Here is a 10,283-nt window from a genome sequence, read left to right as displayed (position 1 = left end):
TGACGTGATAATGCTAAGCCCATGTGCATGGTTAATGCTAGCAGATACACTGCAGGGTAAATCTACAAAACGTCTGGTCAGCCATCATATAGTTTTGGAGCTCCAGCTTCTCTACCGTTACTACAGAAGCCTTTATGATATAAATTCATTTTACACTTTTTTTTCCAGTAATATCAAACTGACGCATACTACAGAGAATTAGTCATTTGGAGACAATAATATGTAAAATGCAATGAATCCGTCTGAAAAATAATCGCCAAAATAATCAATATATGTAGGTTGTTAGCCGAATGCAGTTCAAATGCACCCTGTTCCTTTTACAAGCAATTAATTATGGGCTTTTATCCAAAATCCACCCGATTGGTTTTGATAGCTCTTGTACACATCTGAGCTTCCAGTTGAACAAGGAAGTGTCAGAAGATGTCACGGACCACGCGCGGCTCAGGCCTTTTATGCTCCCTCCCACGCCTCACGATCTTCTGCAGAGGTCTGAAGCAAATCAGATCTGAAAAAGTAGGTGGGAGGTTTTGTCGTATGGGCCAACATAGTTGAGGGGGAGAAACAGACAGGTGAAATGTGTTCCTGTTTACAACGCAGTGAGAAAGCTCAGTAGGCTCGTTAGTTGCAGGATGAGTGTGACTTTGAGAATGTCTGCTGTCCAGTTAGGGCTCGTCGTCATCCTTCCTCTTTCCTGGATGGCTCAGTGTGACCAAGGTAAGCTGGAAATAATCAAAGCTTTTTGGCATTTTTACATTACTTTACATTACATTACTTTACATTACAGTCATTTTGCCGTCGCTTTTATCCAAAGCGACTTACAATAAGTGCATTTACCGTAGGAGATCAGGAGAACTACTAGTCATCAGAGGTCATAAGTGCATCTAAACAAGCAGCTAAAACCAGTGCTAAAGTAAAAGCGCGAGAAAGATGTTTTTTTTTCTTTTTTTAAATGAGTGAATACAATAAGTATGCACATGATGAGGTATGCAGTCATTAACCTTTTTCTGCAGGGGTCCAGTTGCATTTCCCCTCTCTTTGCATCCAAGTAAACCAAAACAAACGAAGTCTCTTATCATGTGCACCTAGATGGACATTAGTTTCCGTTCCCTTATTCGGATCCAATGCATAGCAAGGCAGGCTACAGCAGGCATGTGCTGTGTCTGTGTGTCCATGCATGTGTTCATATGTGTATGTAAAGGCATCTGTATTTTTGTCTCTGTGTTGTCTCTTTGTGTTTCACGATGCCCATCAAAGGCAGCAATGGCCTCGTAAGGAAAAACACTGGAGAATCAGTCACCATTCATTGTCGCATCTCTCAACAAGAGCCAGAGTTCCTCAATTTGAAAAGGGGTCTGGATCGAGACGTCAAAGTCCTGTATTTTCATAGTACAAAAGAGCCTACCGTTAAAGAGAGTTTCAAATACAGGCTTAAGGTTAAAGGCACATTAACCAAACTGGATATTCTCATCACAAACTTGACGGTAGAGGACACAGGACCATACTGGTGTACATATACAGCGATTGATGTCAACGGCACTCCCACAGAGGTCATCGGTAATGGCTCTGTTCTGTTGGTGATGGAAGGTGAGTACTGTTGTTGGTGTGATTAAGATTAACTTGGTCCATTTACTCAAGTATTTAACAGAAATACATTTCCCCTTAAATGCTGTTGAAATACAACAACTATTACTACTACTACTACCAGTGACGGCTGGCCAGTACAGGGCGCTGGGGCGCCCCCCCCCCCAAACATCAAGAGATGAAACATGTTAAATATAATTTGGTTTTGTAATGCAAATAATTATAAAATAAAAGTGTTTTCAGTCTGTGAGCACCTGTCAGCAGCATTAAATATTGGTTCAAATGGTATTTGGTTGATTTCTGTCTGAATACATATACTTCCTGGGTGAGGGGCGCCGGCCAAACCATACCTTATGTAAGCCCTCAAACTTGTGGGGAGCAGGTGACCTGAGGCTGCCGTCTGATTGGTTTCTTCAGATTTTCCAGGGGGCGCAGTTCTGTGCCGCCCCAGACACTCCCAGTTTTATTGGCAGTGAATTGGTACTGTTTTAATGTTTTTTGATCTAATGTGATTGGGCAATTCTCATGGCTGTCAATCATGTTCATACCCACCACCACGCCTCGTCCCGACTGTCAATCATCCACCGTCTACAAACCCTGATAAAATCTATAGGCTACATGGTCCTTCTTAATAACTCTGCGACTGTGTGGACATTAAAGCAGCTGTCAGGTGTGCTGCACCAAGCTAAATTTTGCCCCCCCCCAAACATTTTTAGGACCAGCCGTCACTGACTACTACTACCTCTGGCTGCTCCCGTTAGGGGGCGCCACAGCAGATCTTCTGTTTCGATCTCTTCCTGTCCTCTGCATCTTCCTCTGTCACACCAGCCACTTGCATGTCTTCCCTCACCACATCTTCTTTGGCCTTCCTCTTTTCCTCTTCCCTGGCAGCTCCATATTCAGCATCCTTCTCCCAATATACCCAGCATCTCTCCTCCACACATGTCCAAACCATCTCTATCTTGCCTCTCTTGCTTTGTCTCCAAACCGTCCAACCTGAGCTGTCCCTCTAATATACTCGTTCCTAATCCTGTCCTTCTTCATCACTCCCAGTGAAAATCTTATCATCTTCATCTCTGCCACCTCCAACTCCACCTCCTGTCTTTTCATCAGTGCCACTGTCTCCAAACCATACAACATAGCTGGTCTTACTACCATCTTGTAAACCTTCCCTAACTCAGGGAGTTAGCTTGGGACAAATCTAAGTCCCTGACCAGGTCATTTAATTCTGGCTGTGTTATCAGATGAGGATAACCAGGCATAAAGGTTCAGTATCTGGATCAGTGTTGTTTTCCACATCTGGTTCATGCATTGTGGCATCTTCATCTGCCTCAGCTAGGCTCCATGTTTCTGGTGGCTTTGGTACTGGCAAGCTGTCATCATGTGGCACTAGTGTCATGGCTGAAGGCAGGTTGGGGTATTCAATAGATTTCTTATTGTTAGTAGAGAAGCCAGATACATTGGTCAGACAGAAGTAACAGTCCGTCACGTGGTCCCTCTGTTCTCACCATGCCATTGGGATTGCAAATGGCATTGACTTCCGAGTACCTCTGAGCCAAGCTCTCAGGTTGACTGCACATGTTGCACAACAAATGTGAGGAGCCCAGGGTTTCTCTTGGTCACCAATGTCACATCCGAAGTAGAGCTCATAGGTTTTCTTGTTAAGTGCAGTCATGGTGCATCGTTGAGTCTTAAGCGTATACTCACCACAAATGTAACAGGATGTATTGCAACTGCTGCAACACCGACGAGACATTTCTGCTGTATTAAATCTTCCTGAAGACAATAAATCCTATTGTTAAGTATACTGACTATGCTGCTGCCTGAAGAACATGTGCATCAACATGCATCCAAACAGCATGTGTACATGTGAGCAGTTTTTATAGCCTGTCTGTCAGCATCTAACCTGACTCAGCATGCCCAGGCTGCCCAGGACAACATCTAACCTGACTCAGCATGCCCAGACTACCTAAGACAACATCTAACCTGACTCAGCAGGCCCAGGCTGCCCAGGACAACATCTGACCTGACTCAGCATTCCCAGGCTGCCTAAGACAACATCTAACCTGACTCAGCATGCCCAGGCTGCCCAGGACAACATCTAACCTGACTCAGCATGCCCAGACTACCTAAGACAACATCTAACCTGACTCAGCAGGCCCAGGCTGCCCAGGACAACATCTGACCTGACTCAGCATGCCCAGGCTGCCTAAGACAACATCTAACCTGAATCAGCATTCCCAGGCTGCCTAAGACAACATCTAACCTGACTCAGCATTCCCAGGCTGCCTAAGACAACATCTAACCTGACTCAGCATGCCCAGGCTGCCCAGGACAACATCTAACCTGACTCAGCATGCCCAGGCTGCCTAAGACGACATCTAACCTGACTCAGCATGCCCAGGCTGCCTAAGACAACATCTAACCTGACTCAGCATGCCCAGGCTGCCTAAGACAACATCTAACCTGACTCAGCATGCCCAGGCTGCCTAAGACAACATCTAACCTGACTCAGCATGCCCAGGCTGCCTAAGACAACATCTAACCTGACTCAGCATGCCCAGGCTGCCTAAGACAACATCTAACCTGACTCAGCATGCCCAGGCTGCCTAAGACAACATCTAACTTGACTCAGCATGCCCAGGCTGCCTAAGACAACATCTAACCTGACTCAGCATGCCCAGGCTGCCTAAGACAACATCTAACCTGACTCAGCATGCCCAGGCTGCCTAAGACAACATCTAACCTGACTCAGCATGCCCAGGCTGCCTAAGACAACATCTAACCTGACTCAGCATGCCCAGACTGCCTAAGACAACATCTAACCTGACTCAGCATGCCCAGACTACCTAAGACAACATCTAACCTGACTCTGCAGGCCCAGGCTGCCCAGGACAACATCTGACCTGACTCAGCATGCCCAGGCTGCCTAAGACAACATCTGACCTGACTCAGCATGCCCAGGCTGCCTAAGACAACATCTAACCTGACTCAGCATGCCCAGACTACCTAAGACAACATCTAACCTGACTCAGCATGCCCAGGCTGCCTAAGACAACATCTAACCTGACTCAGCATGCCCAGGCTGCCTAAGACAACATCTAACCTGCCTCAGCATGCCCAGGCTGCCTAAGACAACATCTAACCTGACTCAGCATGCCCAGGCTGCCTAAGACAACATCTGACCTGACTCAGCATGCCCAGGCTGCCTAAGACAACATCTAACCTGACTCAGCATGCCCAGGCTGCCTAAGACAACATCTAACCTGCCTCAGCATGCCCAGGCTGCCTAAGACAACATCTAACCTGCCTCAGCATGCCTAGACTGCCTAAGACAACATCTAACCTGACTCAGCATGCCTAGACTGCCTAAGACAACATCTAACCTGACTCAGCATGCCCAGGCTGCCTAAGACAACATCTGACCTGACTCAGCATGCCCAGACTACCTAAGACAACATCTAACCTGACTCAGCATGCCCAGGCTGCCTAAGACAACATCTGACCTGACTCAGCATGCCCAGGCTGCCTAAGACAACATCTAACCTGACTCAGCATGCCCAGGCTGCCTAAGACAACATCTAACCTGCCTCAGCATGCCTAGACTGCCTAAGACAACATCTAACCTGACTCAGCATGCCTAGACTGCCTAAGACAACATCTAACCTGACTCAGCATGCCCAGGCTGCCTAAGACAACATCTGACCTGACTCAGCATGCCCAGGCTGCCTAAGACAACATCTAACCTGACTCAGCATGCCCAGGCTGCCTAAGACAACATCTAACCTGACTCAGCATGCCCAGGCTGCCTAAGACAACATCTAACCTGACTCAGCATGCCTAGACTGCCTAAGACAACATCTAACCTGCCTCAGCATGCCCAGGCTGCCTAAGACAACATCTAACCTGACTCAGCATTCCCAGGCTGCCTAAGACAACATCTAACCTGACTCAGCATGCCCAGGCTGCCTAAGACAACATCTAACCTGACTCAGCATGCCTAGACTGCCTAAGACAACATCTAACCTGACTCAGCATGCCCAGGCTGCCTAAGACAACATCTGCATAGCAGCTACACTGAGTGCGTGCCCACGCAAGTTAGACTGACCAAACCAGCTTGCTTTGTGGGCAATATACAAGTAGACTTAAAATATGACGGGAAATCACAAAAATAGGTTTTATCTACAAAACGGTATGTGATAGGAACATTTTAAGGTGATTTTCGTGATCAGCAGCCCAAAATCCATAAAACACACCCAAAAATGTTCAAAATCTTCGTTGTCCAGTGAATGGCTGTGTAGGATGTCGGCGTACCAAAGCACCTGCGTCGGCAGTACTCTTGACAGTTGTTAGAGGCAGCTCCGTCTGTCTGTCGGTGCTGGTGGGTGCAGTGGCACAGCTAAATCAAGCAGACCCATTATGTTAGATGTTGGCATTAAAAAGGAAAAGGGAACAAAGTAATGAAAGCATTTTTTCTTATTATTCCATGCAAACACAGCCCAGCAGTGTGATGTGCCGTGGTGGGCCCATGGTGCTATGCGCCCCCTCTTCCTGACATGTACATTGGCCTCTGCAGCAGTTCTGCTGATCATCATTTCTGTCACATTCACATGGATTGTATTCAAGGTATGTGTGTTCATGTTTGTGCTTCTCTATGAGTGTATGTGTGTGTTTGTCCCAGTGCATGTGTGTGAGTCAGTCGTGCCATCTGCACGAATGACTCAACCAAGCACTGATGGAATTTTAAAAGGCTGTTTTCTTCTCACTACTTTTCACAGTATTACTGATCTGACAAAACATTAAAATTGTGAAACATCCATGCATGAACAAATAATGTAGCTGTGTGGGTGGGGTGGGGTGGGGTGGGGGGGGGGCATTACTTATTTTTGTAGTTTTTGCCCTTGTGCGTATTCATTATATCATTTTAGTCACCAACTTCCTTGTAGAGCTCATGGGTACGGGACCACCGCTGGACACAGCTTTATCGTATGGAGCAACTGAACACGAGCTCCAGACTTGTTTGAACAAGTCCAGTTTAACCCAGATATCTAAGAAATGTGTGTTTGGAAGTGGAAATAAAAGTGCAAGGTCAAAGTTATTGACCCAAATTTTCTATATTATCATTGGTCGAGGCAGCATGGGGCCGCATTGCAGTGTGAGCGCTGTCGCCTCACAGGAAGAAGGCTCTGGGTTCGAGCCCTGGGGTAGTCCAACCTTGGTGGGTCGTCCCGGGTCGTCCTCTGTGTGGAGTTTGCATGTTCTCCCTGTGTCTATGTAGGTTTCCTCCGGGGGCTCCGGTTTCCTCCCACAGTCCAAAGACATGTAGGTCAGGTGACTCAGCCGTACTAAATTGTCCCTAGGTATGAGTGTGTGTGTGTGTGTGTGTGTGTGTGTGTGTGTGTGTGTGTGTGTGTGTGTGTGTGTTGGCCCTGTGATGGCATGGCGGCCTGTCCAGGGTGTCTCCCCGCCTGCCGCCCAATGACTGCTGGGATAGGCTGCAGCATCCCGCGACCCTGAGAGCAGGATAGGCGGTTCAGGTAATGGATGAATCATTGGTCGATTGCATTGCTGAGCTACTTCCTGGTTTAGCTTGCAGGAAGTAGCTCAGCCTGCTCTTCCTGCAGGTGGGTAGCAGTACTTATCCGTAAACTACCAGCCAGCTCAGTTGAGAAGTCTTAGTTAACGGGAAATTATGTACACAGTCTACCTCAGGGGTTTTGCGGTTGTTGAAAGAACAGGTTTAGTGCTCGTGTTCAGTTGACCTGCAAGACATCTGTAAAACTGTCTCTACCGGTGGTCTCGTGTTCAAACTCTCCAAATTGAAGCCACTGAGTAAAATCATAACCAATATGGACGATGGCAAAAACTACAAAAAAGAAATAAGGTTGTAGAAAAAAAACAAACCCCACAATTTTCTGTGTGAATTGGGCTTTGATATTTGGATTTCAATTTGATTGCAAGGGTTTGATGATGGCCTCCCTCCCTCCCTCCCTCCACCAGCCGGCGCTGTGGCCAAGTCCGTTGTTTTGCGGTGTTTCAGCATGAGAGGGATGAAGTTTGCCAGACTGAATCCATTTGGATTTCATGTCACTGTGTTACACACATTGATGAGCCACTGCTGCTTATCCTGTTCAACGAATCCCACTCCTGAGCTGCAGGCGCTCCACCAAGCCCGAGTCCACCAGGGGGTTTAGTTAGCCTAGGTCATCGTCTCTCCTACTCACCTCATATGCTGTTGGTCCAGCATGCTGGACCCCACGTGTCGCCAGCATCACGCGGGTCCCGGCATCTTTGGTGAACCCGTGTTATGTCGGCAGTTCGGAGAGGGTTGATCATAGAGTGCATTTTCTACTGGACGTTGGGGGGAAAAAAGATTTTCTCCCTCAACGCCATCTCCTCTCTTTGTTCAGTTTTTAACGAGCAGTCAGCTGCAGGCCTATGCCAGCACTCGTCATCTCAAAAACCCGCTACTGCCCATTTAAATGTGTAGCCATATAGGTGGTTCATACTGAACTGGGATTCGGCTCATGTTTCGGTGGTGAGAGAGTGGGTTGCCTACAAATGGGCTGAGATCAGGGAGAGTAGGGAACAGGATTGAGCCCCTGCTGGATAATTTGTGTTTTTATACATCTAATATACTCAATTATTTAGAAAAACAAAACAAAACAGATAAAGTTGGACACTAGACATCGTTGCATGAGTCTTTGTCTCACATATATCTGTTAGGCGTCATATCTGATTTCAAATTAACAAGTAAATGAAAATGTCATGCTCTTGGTGCAGGTTTACTAAACTATACACAAACTATGAAATTCGAGAATACAAAGGATTCCTGTATCCTTAGGAAAGAAAAAAATGGTGAAATATACTTGGAAATCAAGTCCTTACGTACAGGAGACCTTCTGTGTTAACAACGATAACAACACTGGTCAGATAATCATAATGTGTGCTGTTCCCATAAGTTACCATTGCTTTTCTGATGACGTAGGCATACAGTGCACACCCTTTAAAGTGATGATGATGATGATGATGATGATGATGTCTGTTGTGTCAGATCAAGGCCAGTTACACCGTTGTGAGACCAAGACGCACCAACGGCAGTGACGTTTATGAAGACATGCGGGCCACCCTACAGCGGTAGAGATGCCGGGCTGGGCAGAGATGCCAGTTGATGTCCAGGGGCCACACGAGGAAGAGGGAAGGAAGGGCTTACGTGTTGGGAAACATTGAAATTCAACAGCTGTGATTGTTGAAGTACCTGCCATGTCCTTCGGTCCATCGCTGGTATACAAGTCGCCAGCTTAGCCAGTTGAGATGATGCCCATCTGGTTTGGCGCACAAGAATAACTTGTATGGGTTCTTCTGGATAGGCAACAACAGCAACAAGTTCTCAGTCATTTTTGTCTTCAAACATAAGCTGTATTTCCTTTGACTGTAAAAAAACCCCTGCAATTTTCACCTTTTGTGCACATTATTTTGTGCATATTTTATACATATCATTTTGTGCACATCACTCAGAAACTTGTATCTCGATGCTTTCTTGTTCGCAGTATGTCGGCTATTCCTTCGGTAGAAAACTTGCGCATCATTAGCAGGAAATTTGAACCTCGGCTGTAAGTTTTGTAAAGATGTAAACATGTTTGGGTTTTTACTTTTGTCCAATCTGCAGTATCTGAGGACTAGATTTTAAATGAAGCCGTGATGTACCTGTAAATATGTTTACAACATTATATTTCTTTAACAGAATATATTTTTACATGTTTTTTTTAAAGTTGTCTTGCCTTAACCAAAGGGTAATAAATATTTGAATACACTGTTCAATAAAGTCTGTGAATGCTCTCATTCATCCAGGTCATGGTTATCCAAAGGAATTCAATCGAGTGCAACTGGACTCGGTATATATCCGTGAAGACGTTTCGCCTCTCATCCAAGAGGCTTCATCAGTTCGTGCCTTTCTGACTAGACCAAGCTAGTCTGACTGGCTGGTGATGAGACTCAGATATTTATCCTCTTTGGAGTCGTTATCAGAGCTAACGATGTCCATGGCTCTTTGTGTTCCGTTCGTGCAGACTAGCTTGGTCTAGTCAGAAAGGCACGAACTGATGAAGCCTCTTGCATGAGAGGCGAAACGTCTTCACGGCTATATACCAAGTCCAGTTGCACTCGATTCAATTCCTTTGGACTGTTCGATAAACACAGTACTTCTTCCAAAAAATGTTCACCGCTTTCCAGCTCGGTTCATAATCCTTTCCACCAAGTTACCTGTTATTGAGTCATCCCAGTCATCTGTTAACACCAAGTTACCTGTTATTGAGTCATCCCAGTCATCTGTTACCACCAAGTTACCTGTTATTCAGTCATCCCAGTCATCTGTTACCACCAAGTTACCTGTTATTCAGTCATCCCAGTCATCTGTTACCACCAATTTACCTGTTATTGAGTCATCCCAGTCATCTGTTACCACCAAGTTACCTGTTATTCAGTCATCCAGTAATCTGTTACCACCAAGTTACCTGTTATTCAGTCATCCCAGTCATCTGTTACCACCAAGTTACCTGTTATTCAGTCATCCAGTAATCTGTTACCACCAAGTTACCTGTTATTGAGTCATCCCAGTCATCTGTTACCACCAAGTTAGCTTTTACTCAGTCATCCCAGTAATCTGTTACCAGTTGTTCAGTCATCCTAGTCATCTGTTACCA

At 46.0% G+C, this 10,283-nt stretch overlaps 1 protein-coding gene across 1 annotated transcript; it reads left to right on the top strand.

Annotated features, from left to right (window-relative positions):
- The first annotated feature begins 379 nt into the window (after nt 1-379).
- Nucleotides 380-9,391, top strand: LOC130120019 (uncharacterized). Its single transcript, XM_056288634.1, has 4 exons — nt 380-714; nt 1,255-1,584; nt 6,080-6,207; nt 8,636-9,391. The coding sequence occupies exons 1-4, from the start codon at nt 630-632 to the stop codon at nt 8,720-8,722; spliced, it is 630 nt and encodes a 209-aa protein (XP_056144609.1). The 5' UTR covers nt 380-629; the 3' UTR covers nt 8,723-9,391.
- The last annotated feature ends 892 nt before the right edge of the window (nt 9,392-10,283 follow it).

This window comes from Lampris incognitus, chromosome 10, assembly GCF_029633865.1.
Source record: "Lampris incognitus isolate fLamInc1 chromosome 10, fLamInc1.hap2, whole genome shotgun sequence".
In the NCBI taxonomy this organism is placed as follows: Eukaryota; Metazoa; Chordata; class Actinopteri; order Lampriformes; family Lampridae; genus Lampris; species Lampris incognitus.
This window is presented reverse-complemented; position numbering and strand designations above follow the sequence as displayed.